Genomic DNA, 25,734 nt, shown 5'->3' on the forward strand with positions numbered 1-25,734 from the left:
TTTGCTGTTTTTATATTTGCTTAATTTAGGCAAAACATGTCAAATGTCCTCAAATATGCATAAAAAACGAATAATCGCCATTATTGAACCATGAAACACATACATGGTGGCGAGGGATTACTGCATTCTCATTCATCCGGGTCATTGTATTCTCAGGGTAACTGGTTCTCTCTTGGACGTTCCCCCTCTTGTTCGAGCAGGCATCATCAGCTCATGCTCAGGACTAAGTAGGACGGCTCTCATCGGAGAAGTTGATGCAGGATCCGAGGCATGCCCAGACAAGAGCAGTTTCAGTTGGTTAAAATCCACCCAACCCTCAGACTAGCGCTATCTTATCTAGTCCTTGAGCATGAACTGATCAGCCCTGACCAGCTGAAAAACATAGAACATATTGTTGTCATCCAAATGCTGAAAAGGGTCATCTGGAAAAACATCGAACATCGCCTGAGCACGAGTACCTCACAGAAAAGGGATAAGACCCAGAAGGAATTGGTGTGTGGTGTGAGTTTCTTTAGCATGCCAACTTGTGGCCCGGAATGCATATTACAGTAGATCCCCGCTTTTTGCGCGGGTTCCATGTCCAGACTTGCCAGCAAATGGTGAAAAAGTAAAGTAAAAAGTAGTTGTAGAACAAATGAGGTGTTGAGACGGCTATTTTGACCCACAGTCTCCAAACCCTCCTGCATTTACTGCACAGGGTGTCAGAACTTTCATACAGAAGGTGAAAACCACTATTGAATTCAGGAAAATGTCTTTTACAAAAGGATTGGAATGTGAAGGTACAGGTTTGCAGGGGGAATGGTTTAAGGGAAACTCATAACAGATAGTGAGTCGGTCCAGATTGTACCTGCCGCTGAAGTTTACAATATAGTCCAGCAAGTATACAGCTCTAACTGTTCATTCTTACACGTTCACTTATGAACGTATTTCATTCATCATTTATATGTATTTCACTTTGTTTTCTTGATCAAATGTACGTAATTCTTGTTCATATTTTTGGGTGTCTGTAATGGATTCATTGGGTTTCCTCTGAGATAAATTGATTCGCTTGGTTTGTGTTGGACCTTTAGGAACAAATTCATAACAAAACCTGAGGTACTCATGTGAAAGTTTCATCTTTGCTCCAGCTCATGTTGCTATGGTGCATTCAAGGAATGCCGAGCAAAGTGTGACATCTTAACACATGGCGGAAAAACATAAGTGAAGCATACAGACAAAAAGGTGTAAAAAATTGTGGGCCGGTACACATATGCTGTACATTGTCCCTTTATGATGTATTTATAAATTATGACCAACTTAGGGTGAATGAGATATGCTTTCTGTGGAAACAATGGCTTATTTTCAGAGAAAATAAATGATTTGACCAAAAATCGTCCAATTTGCACGGTCGCAAGAACGACTGGCTAATGTGCGGGGATCCACTGTACAGCGATTTCAGTCTTTCATTTTATTCCCAGGTCTGTGTGAACTTTTGTCGTGAACCCTTCTCAAGCCTGTTCTACATAACATTTGTTATAATTTCTTACGGAAAATAAAGTTTTATTTTTCATGTTAACAGTAAAAAAGTACTGGAAATGTCTCCCATTCCTTAAACCCCCTTTTATTAACATTTGTAAGGTGTTATATTTTATGATTTTGCTAAGGTATTTTCCACACTATAAAGCGCACTTAAAAAACTCCGCTTGATTGTTGGACCATTTTCCCTTGGCCCCCTTAATTGAGACTGCACATTATAATCAGGTGCGCCTTACAGTGCGGAAATTAAGATATATTATTTTTATTTTAGTATATTTATTTTAAAACTGCATGATTGGCAAGTAGAACGAACGTGGACCTGTTACCTCATAAGGTTTTTGAACACCCAGTCGAAGTTACCAAATATACCTGGAGTTCCTAGCCCAAAAATGATGGCCAATTATATTAGCTTTTGTGTAAAAAATAGACTAATTCTGATGAGCACGTCTCACAAGATTATAGACTGTGTTGTGACATGGCTCTAAAATATACTGCTAACTTATTTCTACCATTTCTTTCCAAATTCAGATCAGATCATTTTGACAAAGCTTTGGTTGGTTTCGTCTTTCCGCTGCTTTAGTGGAGGTTTAACACACAAAACAGGATGCCAGCAGCTGACCTTTTGTGTTTTGGAGGACAATAGGTCTAAATGTAAATGTTGTCACAGTAGCACAGTTGCAGTTTTTCACCAGTCCTCTGGAAAGAAATCTACAGTACTGTATAAATACTACAGGCAAAAATTTATAATTAATCGGCTTTTCAGACTTGTTTCCTCCATTTCATACTAATTTCTCTTTGTAGCCGAGTAAAGACACATTCCAAGTCCTTCATAGGTTACTGTCAGCCGCATCGAATTGTATGGAAAAAAGGAGAAACCATTCTTGTTCTGCTCTTCCAAGCGACACAGTGGGGTGGCTGGCGATGGGTTCAGACACCGTGTGTTTTGCTGGAAATGACCGTATGTCCACATTCCCAGTGTCTCGGATGGCAGTCTCTTCTTGGTTTGGGTCTTTCCATCTCAGTATGTTGCTACAGTCTATGATGAATTAAATGGATGGGGTAGGAGTTTTTGGAGGCTCTGGTTGGGTCACTGCAGATGTTTCCAGAGGCTGAGGATCAATCTACACCACAGTATTCCTCTGCCGGTACGGAGGAGGTGGCAGAACGGGGCCAGACTTCAGGGAAAACTCAGACATGTATTCTGGGTTTTCGGCTACTGCTGGCCGTATGTGTCCATTCTGCTTGTAGAAGAGCTTAGCATTGGTGGACCCGCCCTGGGTGCTGTCAGATGGTTTGGGAGGCAAGCTGTACTGCCAGTATTCCGGATTGTCAAAGGTTACCTTCAGCTTCTTCCCGGTGACTTTACCCGCTGTCTGTCCCCCGTGCTTCAGCAGGCTGGCAGGCTGCGAGGCTATGTGGCTCTGGTAGGCTGGCAAGCTGACGTGCCCAACGGGGGCGGCGGTGGATGGTACACCTGAATGGCACGCTGAGGCATGAGCGATAGTTCCTGTTTGGCCCTGGCTGGCGGAGCCAACGCTGAGAATGCTAGCTTGTGCTGTTGGTTTGATGGTGTGGTGGGCGTGGAGGATGTGGGTCAGCGGAGCATGGCGGCAGGGCATGCCAGATGGAGACGGCTGAGCCGTGGGGAGAGGGTAGTGAGGCAGGCTGGTCTGGATGCTAAGTGGGAGGTGGGACCCTGAGGTGGTGGCTGGGATGGAAGAGGGCGGCTGGGTGGGAAGAGGCAGACCGTTTCTCCGCAGGGTCTCAGCTGCACTATGGAAGGTGTTGAAGTAGAGGGGCTCGTTGATGTACTCGTCCTCTGCTTTGGGCTGGCTGCTGGGGGTGCTGTGGTAGCCTGGGTTGTCCAACGCATGGATCTCCCCATTTTTACGCCGAGAGACAAAGGGGTTTTCCTCGATTGGATTCAGGTATTCTGTACACACATCAGAAAAGAAGAAGGACGGAAAGGAATAAAGAGGAGTTTGTGAAAGAATAAAGCAGATCAACTAGTAAAATCAGAAATGAGATCAGGGAAAGGGAAAGAAAAAGTCGGAAAAGAGAGGTCACTTGCTAATGAGAGGCAGAGATAGAAGGGGACATGATAATGGTAATAATGGGAACCACTCAGGAACAGACAGGCAACTTGCCAGAAGTTCTTTGGCACTGGAAACTCCATCTGCCGGGGGGTGAAAATGCCAACAAATGACCTCTTTTCGCTGCTTCCAAGCGCTATTATAGCAGGGTGTGAAACCTATTGATTTTGCCCACTCTTCCGCTCCTTGACATTGCATCAGATGCATTTCGCCTTGGGCCTTGTTATATTTTGAGAAGCTCAAAAATCAAAGGCAAAAGAACAGGGCTGAATTACGATCAGAGGCTGACGCACAAGCGCCAAATTGCGTTCATCACTGAACACAATTGACATGAACACATTCAATTATCGAGTGACTATGCTACAGATTACAGATTACATTACGCTGGTGTGAGCAACCTGTACGTTCCTGCTCGTCTTGGTGTAGATTTTGGTTCCGTAATCACATCATCTACTTTCCTTTCACAACCTAGAAGCCCACAGCAGGGGGGATCTCCCATCCTTCAATGTTTCTATTGCGACCATGAAGACTTGCATTGGGTTTGACGTCTACGCGTGTGTAGCCTGCATTTTGACTTGCAACTGTCAATGCTCCAGACCATATGCCCTCCAGGACACGCTTCAATGTATTTTAGCTTCCCGGTTTTTCTCTTGGAATGCTGATGTGATCACCTCAAATGTCATCCTCTCTGTGTGCTTTTGGTCTCAGTACCTGATGAGCTCTTGTCCTTCATGGGGGTCATGTATCCATCCTCATCGGTGTCCCTGGAGACCCTCTCCCCTAGGAAGATGGTGGGGTCAGCACTGTACCGCTGTCCTCCATTATCTTCGGTTCCGGCTTGGCTCAGACTCTTCTTCTGCAAGTTCCCGTTGCAGCGTTGGTCTTCCAGGCTGGGTCCCTGACCCCCGGCTCCTTCCTGCTTCACACAGGCCTGGGCCCCCACCATGTGACCCTCTGAAGAATTTGGCCCTCCTTCGCGATAGCCAAACTGGTTCTGGAGAAGAGGAAGGGTAATAGATAAAGAAAGAAAATAAATTGGATTGAAATTGTGTTCAAACCAAAAATAATGATGCTTGAGCCAGCTGTGTGTCACCTGCGGCAAACTTCGCGAGACTTTCAACCTGTGCAGCTGCCAGTTAAAAGTAAGATTGTGTGAAAAGTTCTGCGGGTGTAGTCATCAGCCTTAAGGGAGTGTGAGGGGCAGCCAACAATGCACACACCTGAGCCTCAAAAAAGAAGCAAAAACCCCAAAAGAAAACAAAACATGACATGCAGAGTGAAGGGTTTCCTGTGGAGCTCTGTTAGCTTGCTGCAGGCTATTTAACCCCGGCCCACTCCTCTGCACTCACGCCAACTGCACGCACTACAGCAGTAATTACAGGAAGTGCAGCTACAAACAACACAACAAGGAAGGAAACATCCTGGGGTTATAGCACTCTATCATATTCTTCTCTTCTCTGCAATCAACTTCCTCCTCCTCAAAACCTTTCTGTTTGTTCTTCAAAGCCTTGCTTTGGAAGAAATCATCTCAAAATTGATAATTAGACTGTACCCACTTTGCCGTAAATGACAAAGCAAGCTGTATATATTTAACCCCTTAACATTCCAGGGTTTTGGTGGCTAAATGCCTGAAAAAGCCATACCAGAAGTACAGTCAAGCTGTCCTTGATCCATTTGGTGTAGAGGCATGGCTTTGGGCTCTTTTGAAAGCTAACAAGCTGGTTCTTTTTTTCCAGAAGTCAGAATGTTCCGAATTGCGACAGAAATATTTTTTTTGGTTGGCCCATATTTTTTTCACACAAGTGTACCCTCAAAATAAATAGTTTGGAGGTATGAACTCGAAACAAAACACAATGGAGCCATATCTTGAGTCCTTACCTATTCCCTACAATGGTACTCCAAAAATTGAGCCTTTTATACAGGTATTTCCAAAGTTAGGACCAGGCGTTCCAGAGGTGTTCCATTTGTCACACTTGGACAGTCTTCACTACCTGGATGCAAATAAAGCTCCTTGGCCTCCTGGCACTGTATCTTCATCTTTCAACGCTGCTTTGCCGTGATTGTTTCGAAAATAAAGTCAGAAATAACAATTTCAAAGGCAAAATACATTGTTTACATCAGTCCTCATTTTTGTCCTCATTTTCACAGACGTTCCTTGCTAGCGTGACAAAAAACATCCATCAACCACAATATCCCTGTTTTCACGTCGATTAATTAGATAATCGATAAACAATCGATTAATCTATGAATAGTTGCATTCCTACTGTAAAGCTTTGCAGGTGGTTGGAGTCATGCGTATCTGTCCAGTATCAGCAAACCGAGGTTTCCATCGACATATAAAATGCCGAGGCGCACAAAATGGAGGCAGAGTTATACCCCAGCTTGATGACAACAAAACAGCAAGGGATTAAAGGGCAGGCTTACTCTGTTTGAGTCAACCCGAGGTCTTGCTGTGTGTGATGGATGAGTTCCAGGTACCAGGTACTCTTCAGCATCCATCAGGTCATCCAGGTCCTCCTCATCCAGAAGGCTCTGGAAGAACTTGCTGTCGTTGGGGCTGGGGAGCTTCATCCGATCGTCTCCCTGAAAATTGCAACATGAAGAAAAAAGAAAAGCGCAGAACAAGGTTCTGCGGTGATGAACCTACTTGGATGACCAGGTATCGTTGGGGGTCCCGTGCCATCCTGCAGAACTCAGCAGCCAGCTCCTTAAACTTGGGCCTGCTGTCAGCATCAATCATCCAGCCTGGAAAGGACAAATATGGAACCATACATTATAGACGGGATCAGATTGGCTAAATGGGCCGCACATTACAAGTGGCGACTGCCCATCTGGTCCAAGCCCTGCTGAGGGCCTTGCTCAAGGGCAACTCAATGTATTTATTGGGTAAGAGAAAAGCAGGCTTGGTGTTGTGGATGTTCGGCCCAGTTTCCCTCTTTGAGGCCACAGCTGGCGTACACAAAGCAAACCCCTGAAGGTGAAGTGAGGGGCCAGGTGGTGTGTCTGCTCTCATTAGACGGGAGGCACACGCAGGTACTGACTTCATTGTTAGCATCCTGGTCATAGCAGCTATTTCCAACATGTCATTTCAAATATTAATTCCAATGAGGTCCGATGTAACACGTGCACCCTGAGGGAATCCCGCAGATCAGGAACAAAAGTCAGAGTTTTTTTCAAGGTGGAGCTCTTTGACCTTAGAATAAAATTGGTCCAGAAATGTTTTATTGAAAATATATTTTTTAAACTCTCCAGAAGCTGGACTCTATGGGCATTGTACTCAGGAAAAAAAAGCTGCAGGGCATTGTTGCTTTTGAGCTGTCAAAAGCCACTGATGCTGCTTTTACATTAGGAGAATAAATATTAGATGCCATGACATTTCAATTGGATTAACATTTCCGTCTTGGGAATATGTTTTGATGTCATGCTCTGGGATGAGTCACATCAGTTCTCTGTTGGTATTTCAAATCAGAGAATAAAGAGAGTCATTGCAGAGAAGTTCATGTCAGATAATTGAAGCCAAGAGAAAAGTCACTCCATCATTGTTGGGCTCAGCGACCACCAGGCTGGTGCGATGTGAGGGACGGCCAAGCTGCCGATAGTTGGCAGAGCCCAAAGCTTGGACTGGTGCTCATGGCTTCTTGGAAATATGGGTGGGAAGAGCCCCGCTGAAGCCCCCGTTTTCCAATCATGCTGGTGAAGGAACGAACAATAGACATGCCATGGCAGAATTTGAGCTGAATGAAGCAATGGGTGGTTTGGAGGCAGAAAGCCTTGGGTTTTTTTCGTTCCAGATGGAAACCAAAATGAGTTTGAAATGCCATCCATCTGACCACTTTTCTTAAGGATGTCTGATAATAACGACAAACCAACACTATCAGCCGATATTGGCCTAAATAGGAGATAATGCATCGGTATTGGTTTTTCAGCCAAAATTGATATTGGCATGCGAGTGAGACCTCATCAAGTTGCATGGCGATAGCTCAGTACACATCATGCTTCTTTTGAAATGCATTTCACATATAAACACTGCTTGTGCAAGGACAAATACTGCTATATGCAATATATGTTATAGAAAAAGTTCCACATTTAATGATTATGGGTCATGATCATTAATCATGGCCAACAGTCAAGTAAAATAACATGTTGGTCTACTATCAACAAGTAAGATGGATTAGTCTTAATAAATTCACAATTACAGCGGCTCTTTGAAGTGAAGGACAGGAGATGGCTTTTTGACGTGAACAAGCAGTCGTTTTCGTCATGTCTTTTGTGTGATTCCGTCTGTGTTGACCCTGAATGCCAATCCTCACTAAAGACTTGCAAAAACTCTTAGATGGATGCTGATTTTTTCATCTTTGCACATTTGAGTTTAGATTTGTTTTTTTGGTGTTTTGATGATGTGTTGTTTGTACTGCATCTCACCTTTGTCATTTTAGTGAAAAAGTCCAATATTGGGATGAACTTTGCTCTTGCGTTTTTTTAAACATTTATTTTGAAAATATTTCAACATACTTCCCATCGTAAATTTTCTTCTCATAATATCATGACTTTATTCCCATCAAATTATAACTTTTTCCCCAACCTAATTTCCCCAAAACCACAACATTAATTTGCTCTGCTTGTTTCTTGTGTTATTATGACTTCAATGTAATATTATAATATTTATTTATAATATTTCAATCCATGCAACTAAAATGATATTCTTCCTTATAATATTATGAGTGTATTTCAAAATTGCCATTATCATGACTGATATGAACCGATATCTCACATTTATGTCGATATTGGCATTCCCAAGTGTACTGCATGTATGCTATCTTCTTACATTTGACCATGACCATGTAGACATCGATGGTGCAAATGGGCGGCTGCGGTAGGCGCTCCCCTTTCTCCAAGATGTCTGGGATCTCTCGTGTGGAGATATTGTCATATGGTTTGCCTCCGAACGTCATCAGCTCCCAGATAGTCACTCCTGGGGATGCAGAGGCACAGTGCAAATGTAAATACAAACAAAACAACAACAGGATTTAGGGTTATTTCACCCACAGCTGTGATCACATGACTGATTGACATGTGCATACAGATGAAGAATAAGCTTCCCTGCACCCACCATAACTCCACACATCGCTCTGATGAGTGAACTTCCTGTAGTGGATGCACTCGAGAGCCATCCACTTCACCGGCATCTGAGGATGAAAAGACGCATTAAAAAGGAAAAAGGCAAATTGCATAGTTATATGTACTGCATATTTGAGTTTATTTACACCTGGATTGTAGTTGATTGCCTCTGCTTTAGCAACAGCTGCCTGATCCTTTGAGCTGCTCTTTGTGAGATATTGGCATATCGACGGAGCTCTGAGGCAGCGCCGTTCTGTTCGATATTACTCAAGTGAGATGAGTGAATAGCTTCAGCCTGACCCAACAATTGTCAATAGTTTGTGTACGCTCTTTAAAGAGCTAAATGAGATGCTTGTGGTCATTTGTCGCACGCAATCTCAGCAGACGGCCCGTCTGCAGCAGCCTGTGTGGGCCTTCAGTGCAGATCAGTGCATTAAAATGGTGGTAAGATTCCCCAAAAGCGTGGAGCAGTGGATTGGAGTGAGCGATGCATGTGGCAATGCTTTGCTTGGGAAGCAGAATGACGTCTTCCTTTTGTGCTTTCACTTAAAAGACTTGCAGCTCATGATGCTACAGCCACAAGAAAAGAAATCAGCAATGAGCCCGGTAAGCGAGATGATCCAGACAATGCACTTGGCGCTCCTGACTGATGTTGTCTGGTCACCAAAACAATAAAAAAACTTCACTACTTGTTTTTGTTTTGTCTGCAACACGCTCAGTCTTGTTGAGGTTGTCTTTAGCGCCGCCAGCTTTCTGATGCAATGGCATCTTCTTATTATGTCTACATTGAGTAATATGAGTGTATTTCATGTGTTATCAAAATATTTAACACGTTATTATTATATATATATATATATATATATATATATATATATATATATATATATATATATATATACGTTATATTTTGGCAGAGCTAATAAATCACAAGCGTCTTGCAGATGAACACTTGCTTGGATTTTGTGTCTATTTGTTATACTTCCTCTGCCAAACGATGCTTCTTTCTGCAAGCTTCCTTGGTCACCAGCAGTGACCTTTGCTTTTATTACTTTTGGCTCCTGATATTCACCTCCTTTGTCAAACGTTCTTACGTGACCTGTGTGTAGACGCGTGCGGATAAGGGTAGGTGCAGCAGACTTACACCGACCTTGCCCCCGTCTGCGTTGTACTCCTTCTCGTCGGCATCCAGCAGCCGTGCAAGGCCAAAGTCAGTGATCTTGATGTGATTGGGCGACTTCACCAACACATTGCGGGCGGCCAAATCCCTGTGGACCAGGCGCCTTTCTTCAAGGTACATCATACCCTGGGGGGGGGGGGGGGTTGTCAAAAAACAACATATGTCATGTTACAACTTGGGTTTTATGTCTGATATGCTTAGTATGGACAATAACAATAATAACAATATTGTGCACACCTTCCTGCTTTACAGGCCTGTGTAAAGCAGGAAGGAAAGAATTCCATGACTGGCAGTAAGACTGCCTTCCTTTGCCACCTTTTGTTCATAACCTTTATGAACAGACTTTCTAGGCTAGGATTTTCTTGAGGCTGGCCGGTTTGGGGGCTTTAGGATCTCATCTCTGTTATTTGTGGATGATATGGTCCTGATGGCCTCATCAAGCTGTTTACTCTGAAGCTTCTTCCCTGGTGCTCAGCAAATCCAAATCTGAGGCCATAGTTCTACGCTGGAACCAGGTGGATTGCAGCCTTAGGACTGGGGGTGGCGTCCGAGGTGGAAGAGTCCACGTATGTCAAGATCTTTTTCACCAGTGAGGGAATGCCCGTGGTGGGGGTGTTGTGGCGGGGGCGAAGAGAGGTGAAGAGAGAGCTGGGCCAGAAGGCATAGCTTTGGATTTACCATTTGATCTACGTACTGACCCTTAGTGTATGTACCCTTACCTCTTAGTGTGGAATCACACTAAGAGATAGGGTGCAGAGTTTGGTCATTTGGGAAGAGCTGCCATGGCTCTGGCATCTAGTCCAGATGCCTCCTGGACGCCTCTCTGGTGAGGTGTTGTGGGCATGCCCAGCCAGGAGGAGACCCTTGGTTAGACCTAGGTCACACTTGAGGACCTCGGGATGCCTTGGTTTCCTTCCACGGGGCCAGAGACCATGAAGTCTGGACTTCCCTAATGGCACCACTGCCCTCGTGACCCAAACCCATATAAGCAGAAGAAAATGGATGCTACCATGTAGGATTCTGAGCAGCTGCTTTCAAGGCTAAGCAGGCAGAACCTTGTTCCAGAACCTTGTTCATATGGAAGACGAGTGTGTGACAAGCAAAGCCTGCGCGAGGCAGAAAGGAGAAATGACAACTTTCACATGAAATCATTTGTTGATCAATGGGCTGGACGGAGGAGAAATGCACACACACGAGCCTCTTTGCAGCATGAATACACACAGTCATCATTGCAGACCGGTAAATACACACAATCCAGACCCACACTCCTCTGTGCGTTCACGACGGAGGAAAGCAGATGAGAGGTCAGCCAGGCGAGTCCGATGAGGCCAATAGAAGTGTTTGAGCCTCGGTGTTAAACAAGTGGACGCCACTTTGCAGGCGGATCAATAAAAACACCTTGGCGAGGAGGCAGCGGAGGGAGCGGGGAGATCGCCATTGTGCTGCTCAGACAATGGACACTGTCAACTACGCCTCTGCTGGCACAAGAGAATACACAAGGCACTGGGAAAATACTGGATATGTGTGTTAACGTCAAGCCGCATTGGGCGCATTGTGTTGAGATGCTCTCCACGACCAGAAAGCCTGTGCCGTCTACTCCCCAGACAAATGCAAGGATAAAATCGATAGATGGCTGGTCTGCCGCTGGATGAACCCTCATCCATCATCTGCCCGGCCTCACTGAGACAGACACGCTGACAGGGACCAGCGATACACAAAAGAACGACATATTTCACCACTCGGAGTTCGCTTGTCCACCGCTTTCTCTTTGGAGGCTTGTGGTTATTTGGCCTCATTCTTCCAAAATGCCCCCTTTTACTGAAAGTGGATTTAAAATAAATTACTTCAAGGGAACTCAGGCAGGCGATCAATAGCCATGTTGATTACAATAAGCCGGAAGACATCTGTGCCAAGCAATATTTATCCCCAATGTCGACGTTGTGAGGAATTAGGAATCAATGGGCCACACAGTGCATTAATACACTTCGACTTAACGTGACGGGGCAATGAGGGGAGGCCACCGCACTGACAGCACAATGTACAGCAGCTCAAGAAGCCAATTAACTTTCAGCCACTCCGGGCGGTAAACAGCAGAGTCCCAGCGGAGGATGAAGGCAGGGGGTCGAACCGAGGATCCCACTGACATGGTCACAACCTCAAAGCGGAAGAACGGTTAATTTCTGCTGATGTCACCACTTCACTGTGCATTATGCAGAAATGTGCATCTGGCAGCAACACACTCATCATAAATATCAAGTTTGAGACCGACTTCTTTTTAAGTGCTTGTTTAACCCGTTTGCTACCAAAGACGTGTTTATTTAGGTACATTTCTTTCAACACCATGTTACGGCCTGGCTCAAGGGACGCAACCAAAAGGAGACAGAGTAGGGGTACAGCTTAGCAAAACATACTTTATTAACACAACTTAAACCAAAGGAAACCCAACAAAACCAAATCTGAATATGAACTAACATGCATGGAAGTGTGAATGCATGTTGAGGAATGTAAACCTTACGCTAACAAAACAACCAAACCAAAGGTGGGAGGATGACCTGCAGCATGTTCCCCAGTCTAGAGAAGCTTTGTCTATGTGTTGGAAGAGGCGGGGCAGCTAGCATACACACAGCAAAAAAAAAAAAAAAAAAATAAAAAATCTAAATCTATTTATACTTCTAATTTGTTTTCTTGCTGGTGTAAACCTTGCTCCTCTCCAACCGAGTTCCTCTTCTTATAATTAATGGTATGAAGAGCAGAGCCATCATCCTCCAGACATACTGTACATATACACGCATAGAAAGCTCGCTCTGATGCTCTCACAATCAAAGCGTACGCATGAAAAAGGTGTGTGTGTGTGTGTATGTGTTAATCCGATCTTTAAACATCTGCAACCCCTCTGCTGCTGCAAAATGAAAAATCTAAGTTGTTGTTTTACTTTGTTGTTTCATGGAAAAGCTTATCATAAAAAAAGAAACCCTCATGTCCTGCTTGGGGGAACATTGATGCAGGTCGACGCTTGCACAGTAGCCACGAATGGCAGGAGGCTTGGTTTCAAACCAGGAGACAAGGTGCTACTTTCCACCGTCCATCTGCCTCTGAATCCCCCGCTTCGTCTGCAAACCCAAACAATGTGAGCAATATGAGCCTGTCTGCGCGCCGAGGACTGGGACCAGCGAGATAAGCGGCGTGCACAATGGGTCCGCCCAGGTGGCCCAGGAGGTCGTCAGTCATGTTCTGTGTGCTCTGCGTGTGATAGGATGGAAGGCAATCCCGCTGAGACTGTCTGCCTTATTGCGCTAATTTTAATAATAACCATAAAATGCTCTTTTGAAAGTAAAATGTCCATGTGTGAGATGTAAAAAGCCAACTGGAGAAATTTTCAGATGCGATGAGAGGTGAAAGCTTATAAAAGCATGGCAGCCCAGTTTACCCAATATTATTAATACAATATATTCCTCTCTTAAGCAAAATTTAGTAAATACCCCAGAGACGCCTTTTTCCGATCAAGGTCATTTTCTGATTTTTAAAAAGATGATTCGGACTGCTGGCATATACCCCCACCATGCCACGACCAAATGCGAAACCATCTTAGCTTGTGTAGGGTACAGAGATCCTTCCCCAATGTCCCAGCATGGGCAAAATTTGCTTAATTCCCACAAGGAAATGGCCATAAATTTTTGGTAAATATAATCAAACTATGCAGCAATAGAACATTTTAACACAAATGATGCCCAGCATTCTATCTCAGCATTAATTACTAGTGCATGGCCACAGCCTGTGAGGATGGGCTTAGCCTTGGAGGAGAGGCGAGGATGGTAATGGAGGGTTTCATTGACAGCTCAGGACACCATCATCTTCGAAATACGACAAGAGGGCCTTCATTAGAGTCAATGAAACACCATCACGATGAAGAAACCATCCTTTAGCCTAATTCCTTTTTTCTTCTTGTCTATCCTCTCCTGCTCCGGTATGGCTGCGCCAAATTTGCACAACATTAAAATATCAAATAAAACCAAATAATACTCCATATAACAGGGAAGGTGTAACTTATACTTTTCCTTGGCAGAGCAAATCTGTTTAGCAAATCTGTTTAGCATGTAATAACACTATAATACTATCTGCCCCAGTTGCGGGTACAGGGACAATAAAAAAGTCAAACATTGAATCAGACGGATGTGTTTCGTACTATTTGGTCTCACCGGAGGTCTTCCCTCCATTGAGGTCTAGTTTCATTTGATTAAGGTTACCTCCCTCAGTTCCACCTTGTGCACGAATAGTAAAACACAAACATGGCAGACTTTGATTTCAGCGTTGCAGCAGAATGGCTAAAATCTCTGCCATCACCAATCATCTACATGTGTGCACAGGTCTGTGTCTAATGAGCCTCGGTTGCAGGCACCATCAGTAATGGCCGAGCAGCGAGAGAGGTGACCGATCCAATCAGGCATTCTTACCCAGTGGATCTGGCAGTCAAATCCCTCCCCTTACGCATTCTTGAGCGGTGCTGATCCTTACAGATAATTAGAAAGACCCAGGGGGCTTATCCCTCCTCCGCCCGCTCTCCCCATCACTTCTCCCAGAGCCCCCTTCACTCATTCTGTTGCATCAGCAGGGACACGCGTACTCCTGGGGACCAGTATGTGCTTTTGTTGGTGTGCACATCTCAGCCTTTACGGTGGGCCGCACTGTTTGGTAAGCAGGATGCGCTTTCTGACAAACTTGGAGATGCAAAGAATTATGGGGGTGCATTATTAATGGGAAAATGTAGTGCTTGGATCACAACTGTTTGCCTGCTGTCAGCCAGCCATGAATTCATACTCTCATCATTAGCAGAGAATATATTGGAGGATAAAAAAGGCACATTTGTTTCAGCTTTTCCATGGACAGTGCTGTAAATTGTCTAACGGTAGATTTCATAACAAAGCATCAGTTCACAAGCTCTTATTTATTGCAAATGATTTCAATTTTGGAATAATTATTGGTGTCAAGTCTTTCTACCCACAGTCTGCAATCGCTTGTAAACCTCTGCCGTATACGTTATATGGACGCTGCAATAACAAGTCCACAATTAACTAGTCGTAATTGTCTTTCAATAATAATCAAGTGCCTTAATCACACTCACTCAACTGCCTTTACAACAGCATCTTTTATTTACAGCTGCGAGAATGCAACTGTGCTACTATCCGACATTGTATCTCTAATATCGGGAGACCTCTGCACTATAAATGGAATGTCCACCACAAAGTCAACTCGAAACAGACTCACCTCCATAATTTCATATTTTTTCCAAACTCATGTATCCATAGCGCTGCAACAATGATTTTTTGTGTCTTTTCTATTCTATGCAGACCAAACCACTAACTGCTTGGGTATCGTTCATATTGATTTGGTGATCGTGTTGGGCCCATTCGTGTAGGCTGCATTCGTGTAAGGCCCATTCGTGTAGGGCCCATTCTTGTAGGGGCCATTTGTGTAGGGCGCATTCGTGTAGGGCCCATTTGTGTATGACGCATTCGTGTAGGGCCCATTTGTGTATGGCGCATTCGTGTAGGGCCCATTTGTGTATGGCGCATTCGTGTAGGGCCCATTTGTGTAGGGCCAAATGTACAATGTAGCCTGGGGCCCATTCGTGTAGGCCGCATTCGTGTAGGTCCCATTCTTGTAAGGCCCATTCTTGTAGGGGCCATTTGTGTATGGCGCATTCGTGTAGGGCCCATTTGTGTAGGGCCAAATGTACAATGTCGCCTGGGGCCCATTCGTGAAGGGCCCATGCGTGTAGGGCGATTCGTGTAGGGCCCAATGTACAATGTAGCCTGGGGCCCATTCGTGTAGGGGCCATTTGTGTAGGGCGTATTCGTGTAGGGCCCAATCTACAATGTAGCCTGGGGCCCATTTGTGTAGGGCCCATGGGTACAAAAAAAATCTAATCCACTTATTAATTAACTAGCTAAAACATTGTCAAAGAAATGAAAAGGTACAGTGTAATAGTCACCAAACATTTGTTTACAATGTGTGAATCTACATACACAACAAGTTGCAGAACAAGTTAATAGTGCAACAACTCACGGTGACTCTGTGTCCTTTCAAAAAGGTATGAGGCAAAACATCTTGGAAGTCAACCTGAACAGTCTCGTTATGATCGATTCAACACCCTGACAACACAATGACCTGCATTGGATGATGTTATGTTATGTTATTATAACGCTCGTATGACCCTTGAGAATGTTAAAATGATCCTGAAATGTCATTGCTGCAACTGGCATTAACATTTCATTAGGAGAGGTCTTATAATGTAACAGATGGAAGACATTATTTCTATTTTAATTGATTTTGATGAAATAATTGTTCTAAATTGGTATAAATGAGGTTGAGCAGCGTCCCGGAACAGACTGTGTTTGGCTTCGGAGGTACCCCTCACGCTTTCCTTGGTTGAAACATCAGTCATGGGGGAAATACTGTATGACGTCCTGCCACAGCATTTCCTGCCAAGAGATAATAAGGCGAAGAAGTGTCCATGTTAGGTTAAAGAGAAGCTGTACAGGGGTGCAAAAGGCCATAGGAGAGCATCGGAGCAATTGAGGGAGGGGGGTTTCAGTGGAGTTGTTACAGAATGAAAATCACACACATACACCACATCATTAGTCGGGGCTATATCATTCACCCATCACTATCCTGCTACAATGATATAACCTGTCAATAACATCGAAACATGTAATATATCAAGGTTTGGCATTGCAGAAAGAAAAAAAGAAAAAAAGAGAGAGAGAGTGAGAGCGAGAGAGAGAGACAGAGAGAGGCATTTTGAACAGTGCGGATGAATACCATTACTACTAAAGCACCCATCCCAGGCCACCCATCCTTAATATGCCCGAGTTACATTTCTGTAATCACCGGTGGCTGTAACAAGCGTCAGACAACTCCAACTACACAACAACATCATCTGGAGCGGCTCTGAATGCATGTACAGTATGTAACAAGATGATGAAAGCATCAACACTCAACAGTAGAGATGCTCCCATCAATCAGCTGCCGATTAGGACCAGCCGATCACAAGAACCAATTGCTGTGCGACAACAAAATGCCAATCCCTGACATGAATGTGCATGTATGCGGTGTCACGTAAGGGTGCCAACTCCCATACGGAGTAGACAAGAAACACACTTTGTCCCGTATTGCTGCAAGAGTCAACCTTTCATCTATAAAACCTCAAATGTTTCTACGCCAATCAAGTGTTGGATCACTCCAATCTACCCCAAAGTTTACTTTTTAAGAAACATCTGAACAATACCACTCACTGAAGTTAAGATAATAGGCTGGAATTACTGAAAACAATTTCATGCAACAAACATTACAATTTAAATTGCCAATGTAGGTCAGTGCTTGGGATAGTCTTTAGGCTTTGCTGGCCTACATGAGAGTGCATAATGTAGATCAAAATGATGCCTTCCCTGCTGATTTTGCAGGCAAAAAATGTTTTTCCTTGCTTTACCACAGCGGAATACAAGTACAGTAAATCTAAATTGTCACACCATCGCTTATGCAGTCCCATTAATATTTCACCACAATGCAGTACTGCATCAGAATTGCCTCAGAGAAGGTCAATATTTGGCAGCATCATTAGCCCTGTCAATCATCAAAACGCCATGCAGAGTGTGACAGCTCAGCTTGACAAGATGGGAGCTTGGGGGGTGGGGTGGGGGGGGGGGGGGGGGGGGCATTCCAGCAGGGCATGTTGCGCACATGTCAGTTCGCCACTGGAAGTGCTGCCCTTGCAAGGCCTCAGTGACGTCGGTCAGTACGTATCCCCCACATCAGCACCGCACATTCGTGTCTACTTTCATGATCTGTGAGGCCTGAGGAGAGGCTGTGGGAGGAAGACAGAGCGCTGAAACGCGAGAGGGGAGCCAAATTAAAAGAGTCCCTTAGCCCCTCAACCCATTCAGCCCCAATGCCATATTTAATTCAGTGATTGATTTGTTCATTAAAATACATTGCAAACCTAATTATTCCATTAATATTCCAAAAGCGGAGGGAGAAACACTAAGCAGACAAGAGGATCAGCAAATGAGTGATTGCTGGTTCACTTTTATGTACTGTATTGAGAAATCACATAGACACACACACACACATGCTTGAGGGTGTGCAGTGCAACTTTAAACGGCAAACTTCACTGAATGCAATACTTGGCTTCACCTGTAAAAGAGATGCATTTACAGCAAGGACTGACAGAGACTCAGCTGTGACACGTGTGTTGCTGCACAGCCGGCTGGCCTTTTAGGCTATAGAGGCCAAGGCAAAGGGTGCCATGGCTTCCAGAAAAAATAAATATTTTCATTATTACAATTAAGTCTTAAAATAGTGCCCATTTATTCAAATTCATATTTATTCACTCACTTCACAGTGTGCTACTCTCATTCCAGACAGGACATGACACGTGACCGTGTAAAGGAAGGAAACTACTATTCCACGTTTTAGTTGCACCTTCTGATGGACAAGATAATTGCAAAGTGACAACTTACCTGAGTGACAACTAGCCCCGTCTCTCCTTCTACATATCATCGCGGCGTCTTTGAATAAGTCCTATTGCTTTCATTCATTCATTCATTTTCTACTGCTTTTTCCTCACGAGGGTCGCGGGGGTGCTGGAGCCTATCCCAGCTGTCTTCGGGCGAGAGGCGGGGTACACCCTGGACTGGTCGCCAGCCAATCACAGGGCACATATAGACAAACAACCATTCACACTCACATTCATACCTATGGACAATTTGGAGTCGCCAATCAACCTAGCATGTTTTTGGAATGTGGGAGGAAACCGGAGTACCCGGAGAAAACCCATGCGTGCACGGGGAGAACATGCAAACTCCACACAGAAATTGAACCCTGGTCTCCTAGCTGTGACTAACCACTACACTGCCGTGCTGCCCTCCTATTGCTTTATTTATTTATTTTTTTTATAAAAAATTGTGTGCCATGAACTCTTATATTTAGTACGTATATGTAAATCGGTGATGAAGGAGGGTGCCATACAAAATCTCACCTAGAGCGCCACACTGGGTAGGGCCAGCTCTGCGTTGATGCAAGCGTCAGTCACAGTGTGTGTGTGTGTGTGTGTGTGGCAGCCCTGAGTGTGGCTGTAGATTAATGGCAGCCATTATCTCAATGCCCAAAACACTCAGTGATACAGAGTCAGTGCCTGGCGACGGGCTGTGGACAATCTATTTGCGGCACAGCGGTCACCTGCCAGGGTCAGAGCCCACATACGGCTTGTATTTTTGCAGTTGTCATGGTGGAGGCTGTGGGGGGAGTGGTTGCAGCTGAGGGAAAGTATTAAAATAACAGTTTATGGAAAGGTTAACATTTTAGGTCAGCTTGCATCTTGCAAATGACGTGGTGAAGTGCAATTAATAGAGTTGGGATTGATATCTGCAATGTGATTGACTGCTGCAGTCTGACTTTTGCCCAAAGTTAGCTGTGATAGGCTCCAGATGTCCGACCCTTAAGAGGATATTGCTTCGCTAAAATATCAGTCAAAAAGTTCTGGTGACAGATAGTTTATGTGTTCACGCTGCAATGGCTTCCCAAGGTGAAAAGGAGCCACATTGATTGTACATTACATTAACTGTCATTTAGCTAATTTGCTCAATAAAAAGTCACTTTTCATCCATTCAGTCAGGAAGAGGAGGCCAGCTTCACGTACAAGCCACCCGCAGGGGAACAAAGTGAGTCATGATGGAGCCCTCGGCTCTCAGTATCTTACTATCCCCCATCACAGTTGCCGCAATCGAATCCAATTACAGCACTAAATACCCAGTTAAGTAACTTGCTATTCAGGCACTTAGATTCATTTGTCATGAGGGAATGAAGGGTCAAGCCCTCCCACACGGACCTCATCGGCAGAACCAACATGTGAAATCCAACAATGATAGCAAAATCAATCTCTTTCAACGCTGAGAATGAGCCAGTATCCCGCAACCCCATCATAAGTCTTCGGTGGTCCAAAATAAAACGATTATACTCAGTTTTGCTTGTCGTGCTTTGAAACAATAAAACTGAGCTGACTGAGCTGTTTGCTGTGTGGATTCGGGATGATGACTGCAGTGTAATTTCATACAAATGATGGGACATCAACATACTGAACCCCCAGTTGCTACTGATGCTGTGTCAGAATGCTCCGAGTACCTTGAAGGTCCAAGGACATATAAACATCCTTTTGGATTTCTAGTGAAACATCCATAACCAACAAGAAGAGTCCAGTGGCCTCCATTCAGCTGTTTACAGATTACATGACTTGAACGACTGAGAAGCTACAAAGACATACGACAGGAAGAGCGGCCTCTCTCCATGCTCACCTACCTTGGCAATTTGGACGCACCAGTTGAGCAGCAGCTGCGACCCGATGTTGTCCTTATGCTCGTGCACGTAGTCGAGGAGGCAGCCGTGTGGCATCAATTGCGTGACCAGCTGGATGGTAGGGCTCAAGCACACACCCAGCAGGCGTACCAGGTGAGGGTGCTCCATGCTGGCCATGATCAGAGCCTCCTGGGTGAAAGACAAAGAGGGACTAAGAGTACTGGAGCAACGTATGGAATATAGAGCGGTGTTCAGATTCCACTCACAGGTTGTACTTTTACCTGATAATTTGTTCGAGTCACAGTACATTTATCAACAAGCATCAGCTTATTTTTTCCCTCGCTATGTGTATCAATTAAACATGAACACTCGCGCAATGTGATCCAACTGGAGGTGGAGCTGGATGCATAAATCAAGACTTAGCGGGTTACCGACTGTATTTGCATGCAGAATGTGTCCACGGAGTATTCTCACAGTTCAGAAAAGACAGCAGAGAACCTCTTCAAAGCTGCACAGTTATGGACGTTTTCATCTATATTTCACACAGAGGATCCTAAATGTTGCTGTGGCACAATTAAATGTAGGCCATGCACACCTTTCACCTGAGTGTGGCGCATACGCAGATGAAGTGTCGCTATAAATAGAGGAGCTGGCGGAGCCAGGAGATTCATTGGAAAACACAGGGGGGCTTCTGGCCAGAGTGATTTAAGAGTGGTGCCATTATCTCATCTCCATCAAAACACCATTTGGACCTCCAAGTACGAACACACTTCAGATGAAAAATTACGAGGGAGGTGAAAGAAGACAGAAATGTGGTGCTACAGTATAAACTACCTACAACTACCGTGTACATATGGTGAAAAAGTGTTTGCCCCCTTCTCGGGCACGTATTTTTTGCATGCAAAAAAATAACAATCAGGAAGGGGGCAAACTTTTCACACCACATTTCAAAAAACATTAGAGCTGTAGCTACAAAACTGTGGAGAGATGATATCATATCTTCGGAATCTCACCGGCCCATTCCTAAATACCATTAAGGTGCACTTTTTCTCAGAATTTGGCTGGTCTGGGTGTGTTTCCTTGAAATGAAACATTTAGCAAATTAGTTTAATTACACACTGATCGTGTCGAGCTTGGAGATTGTAACTGCTGCATCTGCCAGTGACTACATACATACATACGTACATACATAGGTATGATTTTCTGTATATTTGAATTCATGTGTGAATACAAACATGTTTTGGTGTTAAAATGCAGCTGTTTCATACCTATACACCCTAAGATGCAACCAGGCGTCATGTCACATGTGAAACGTGTCTTCTTGGAGAACATTTATTAAACAGGTAAGGTTTCATTGTAGCCATATACATCACAAAGACTAATCCCAGCTTGTGTAGCTTTTGTTTTAATCTTCTTCTTGGTGAGAACTTTGGCTCCTCCCTCTGGCTTCGCTCTGATAATAGCTCCATCAAAACAGCCAGTAGATGTGACTTTCCCCATTGATGGCACATTTTTTAAGTGATGCAGTTCATATTCCGGAGTGACTTGTAGTCCCGAGCATACTGTATGTACAGTATATGTGTGTGTGAATGGGCGCCATGTGATTGCTGATGTGTGTTTTACTTTCTCTCCCATCTTCCTGAACATTGACCTCCATTTCTGCCAGCTGACCCTCTATCCCCATCTGACTCACTTGCCTACACACCCACGCACACACACCTACACACACACGCACACACTTCCCCTCGATATTTCAGTATCCAAAGACATTGAATAAGTGTATCATAACAAGTGTATTGAATAAGTCTATTAGACTTTTACATTTCATATCAAATAATCAACCTGGTCATATTCGCATATATGCCCACGCAAGCAAATCATGCTACCTCTGCCACCACCGTCTGGGGAGCGTTTTGTTGTTGTCAAGTATGTGTGTGTGTGTGCTTGGAGCTGGCACACCAGTGACTGGCTTCCCAGTGGCGAGGCGTGAGCCTGCCTTTAGATTGCTGTTTAACAAGCCGACAGAGCGAGCATATTGGCTCTGGATGGACGGAGAATCCCGCTGGGAGAAACATGGAGGAAAAGGAGAGAGGAAGGATAAAAGAGAGGAGAGGCAGGAGGTGAAGAGACTCTGAAATGGGAGCAGGGAAATCAAGAGAGTGTGAAGAGAAAAATTGGTAAAAGAGAGGGAAGGAGAGGTGGGAAGAGGTGATAAAAACAAAAACTTCCCGAGCCTGGCTGGACACCAGAGAAGCCACATATCATAAACAAGTGGTGTTTTTAATAGTCTCATCGAGGCCTGGCAGTTCATTTTTATCCCTGAGATGCTACTTTCATAAAAAATTACAGCCGTGTGTGCAATCCAACAAAGTGGCAGGCGACAGGAATACTCACGTCCATGAACTCCACATTGGCTTTGGGACCTGTGGCCTCGTTTAGGATTTTAATAGCCACGGGGATCTTCACCGTCTCACCTTCTGGGACCCAGATGCCCTAGAAAATGAAGCAATTACTATAAATGTGTGACTCTTGGTCTCAATAAACATTTCAATGGAAGTGCTTGCAAGAACACAAATCAACTGCTGTGGTTTTAAGTTACCTTGTAGACGGTTCCAAAAGCCCCTGAGCCGAGAATCTTGACCCTCTTCAACTCGGTCTCCTTCAGGATGCGCAGCTGAGCCTGGTTGGGGGCTGTCCCACTGGGGGTCAGGGGCTCCACCAGCTGCCATAACACACACACGGTGTAATGTTGTAACTATTCATCTTGCAGCAACACTGCACCCCACGTGCAACAGGCTGGTTGGACGTTCTTTGCTTCCAGTCAAAAACAGTTCCTCTCGTGCTCTGAATGCAAAACAACACATCTTAAGACCTGCTGGAAGCGTTCAGCATGTCCCATTAGCAATAATACGTCTTGCAAATCTTGAGCGGTGAACATGAAGGACGATTTGTGGCAAACATGAATAAAAAACATCCAAAATCTATGCCTGCCCCTTCCTGATACCAATGGTTTTGCAAAGCATGTACGCATTTCTCTGGAATACAAATAATTCTGGGGTGTCAACATTGCCAATGTGAGCTGCAGCATGCCCACCCTGAGCAAAGCAGTTTGGTGTCAGCTGCTATCACAGCAGACAAAGACTCGTTGCTCACCAGCTGTGCACATACAAAACCATTTTGTGCCAAGGCTTATGACGAGCACCCTCGAAACCGCCTGGCATCCAGTCACAGCTGACACCAAGCCGCATCCCATCCGTTGGCCACCCACAAAGCCACAGCCTCGAAACGTAAAAAGGCAGTGTCTCACCGAGAGATCCAGATAGAAATTCAACCAGACAGCAAATAGAACAATCGTACCTACAAATATCGGCAAAGTCGCATCAACATTCAGCGTGCAGCCAAATGGAAGCTCATATTGAAGCACAAAACACACATCACCGAGCACAAGTAGTCAATGTGTCTGATCGATGCACGCCTTAATGAGCCTATCGGAGCCCTAGCGTGCTGCGGTTTATCAGCGGCATAATCACGCCCCTCAACCACGGCCATCAAACAATATAATGAGACCATACATCAGCCGGTCAGCCGCTCAAGCACTCACTCCACCTGACATAAAACCATCACCACAATAAGAGCTGTGACCGCGCTGCCCGCCCACTGCACACAATGAGTGACGACGTCTGCAGCCCGCCGTGATTTGTTGTGTCATGGCTTTCGGCACTAAAGCAGAGACTTAGTGGGACGCCGCTGCAGGAAGTAGGTTAGTGGGCTGAGTCGGGACACACCTACCTCATCAATGAAATAAAAAACAGCTTGGCTTTAATTCTTCATTCATCTTTTACCGGGACATTGTAGACAATTATATGCGTCATACTTTGCGGAAATAAGTCAGGGAAAGGCCCTTCCTTTTCTTTTATGAAGAAATAAATCTGTTCCAGGGCAAGACCTCTCTGCCAATTCAAAGGGTTGCGAATTAACTGAAAAAAACTCTTGCAGGCCTGTTCCAAACTTAACTTTAAAGAGTGGACAGTTAGAGCTGTATACTCGCTCGCTTGAACTGTATTGTAAACCTCAGCAGCAGGTACAAATGTCATTACACACACTGGACCGACTCACTATGTGTAATGTGCCTCCCTAAAACCATTCCCCCGCAACCTGTGTTAACTGGCTGACCTTTACATAACAATCCTATTGTAACATCGTTGTGACATCCACAATGATACCAGATTTCGACCTGGAAGCGTCAGAGGATTCATTAATTAGCTTTTTCTTTAGCTCTTTTACAACACCAATTAAAGGAGCTGTTTTCTTTGGCTATGTGTCAACCCTACTTACAGAAAGCGCCCACACGGCAGCCTCTTAGAGATTATGTCCCATGCAGCAGTGTCCTAATTGATTTATTTGTATGCAATTTATTTATATAGCAACAAATCACAATGACGCATAAATGAAAAAAATAAAACCAACTGAAACCCCACACGAGCAAATGATTTGCGACAAAGGCCAGGAAAATCTCCCTCTGGAGAAGAAACCTCGAATAGAAGCCAGGCTCTGTGGGGCGGCTGTCGGTCTCGACCGAATTTAATGGCCCGATGACAGACAATGAAACCCAGGATAGTTTTAGGATAGGATATGAACAGGACCGTGAAGTCGGGTCTTGTCGTGCGGTCACCCGACCAAACAGTAGTTAGCATCTTTTTACACAGGCAGACCTGTCAAGGATGTTTAAATGTTGCTTAAAACTTTGCCTGCACAGTTAAGAAAGTATTAATTCCCTTTCACCTTGGAATGGATTCATTTAATTTCCATACTTCCTATGCAAAAACTTATTGTAAATCAAAACAAATCTGAGGTCAATCAGCATCCCGGAACAGATTGCATTTGAATTTGAAGGTTTTCTCAGAAGAGTGCAAGCTGTTACCGCTCCAAAATGTGCAATTGAAATGGGAGAAGGTATGTTCAGGCTGGTTTCCATCCATCATATCAGTCTGGTATTTGGAGAAAGAGCATGATTAGCATCCACATGTTTGATCACTCAGGGCAAATGCGAGAGGAATGGAGAAATGCTGGAGGGAAGCAACGCAGTGTTGACACTGTGATGGAGCTGTAATCAGAACAAATGACGACAGGCCGTAGTTGTTTTGTTTCATTAGGACGCGGCTGGACGGAAGCCACAAGGAGAGCCAACCAGAGAGCAAGAGGATTGAGCTGTAAATAGAATGCACACCCATGGCCGAGGATGAGACTCTCTCCAGCTCTTCTGAGCTCGCGCACTTTATTTGCCGGCTAATAAAACCGTGCCTTTTGCCAAATGAGCTTCGCCGCTGCCGCATTGAAGAGGAGACGCTTTGCTTTGCTTGACAAATAAGCGGCATCTCATACGCTTGCAGAATTAATAAGTTTCTGACATGAATGAGCACAGAAAAACAAATGTTCTTTGGGAGAGAAATAGGTGAGTTTGATTCCCAATCAAGCAATGCAAAC

The 25,734-nt window shown here is 44.6% G+C and overlaps 1 protein-coding gene across 3 annotated transcripts in view; it reads right to left on the bottom strand.

Annotated features, from left to right (window-relative positions):
• Positions 1 to 2,149: 2,149 nt before the first annotated feature.
• The window catches only part of LOC144901803 (receptor tyrosine-protein kinase erbB-4-like), a 152,630-nt gene continuing 129,045 nt past the window's right edge, over positions 2,150 to 25,734 (bottom strand). The window contains exons 18-27 of one of the 3 annotated variants that reach the window (XM_078796927.1): positions 22,850 to 22,972; positions 22,645 to 22,743; positions 20,254 to 20,436; positions 9,868 to 10,029; positions 8,719 to 8,794; positions 8,434 to 8,580; positions 6,256 to 6,353; positions 6,033 to 6,191; positions 4,320 to 4,602; positions 2,150 to 3,448 (exon numbers count right to left, since the gene is read on the bottom strand). In XM_078796927.1, the coding sequence (XP_078653053.1) occupies positions 2,637 to 3,448; positions 4,320 to 4,602; positions 6,033 to 6,191; positions 6,256 to 6,353; positions 8,434 to 8,580; positions 8,719 to 8,794; positions 9,868 to 10,029; positions 20,254 to 20,436; positions 22,645 to 22,743; positions 22,850 to 22,972 (2,142 nt within the window). In that variant the 3' untranslated portion in view covers positions 2,150 to 2,636. Of the gene's footprint in view, positions 3,449 to 4,319; positions 4,603 to 6,032; positions 6,192 to 6,255; positions 6,354 to 8,433; positions 8,581 to 8,718; positions 8,795 to 9,867; positions 10,030 to 20,253; positions 20,440 to 22,644; positions 22,744 to 22,849; positions 22,973 to 25,734 lie in introns of all 3 variants that reach the window. The other 2 variants (XM_078796928.1, XM_078796926.1) reach the window with 2 other exon arrangements.

Source organism: Doryrhamphus excisus, linkage group LG15, assembly GCF_037039965.1.
Source record: "Doryrhamphus excisus strain RoL-2023G ecotype Guam linkage group LG15, RoL_Dexc_Guam_v1.1, whole genome shotgun sequence".
Classification (NCBI taxonomy): Eukaryota; Metazoa; Chordata; class Actinopteri; order Syngnathiformes; family Syngnathidae; genus Doryrhamphus; species Doryrhamphus excisus.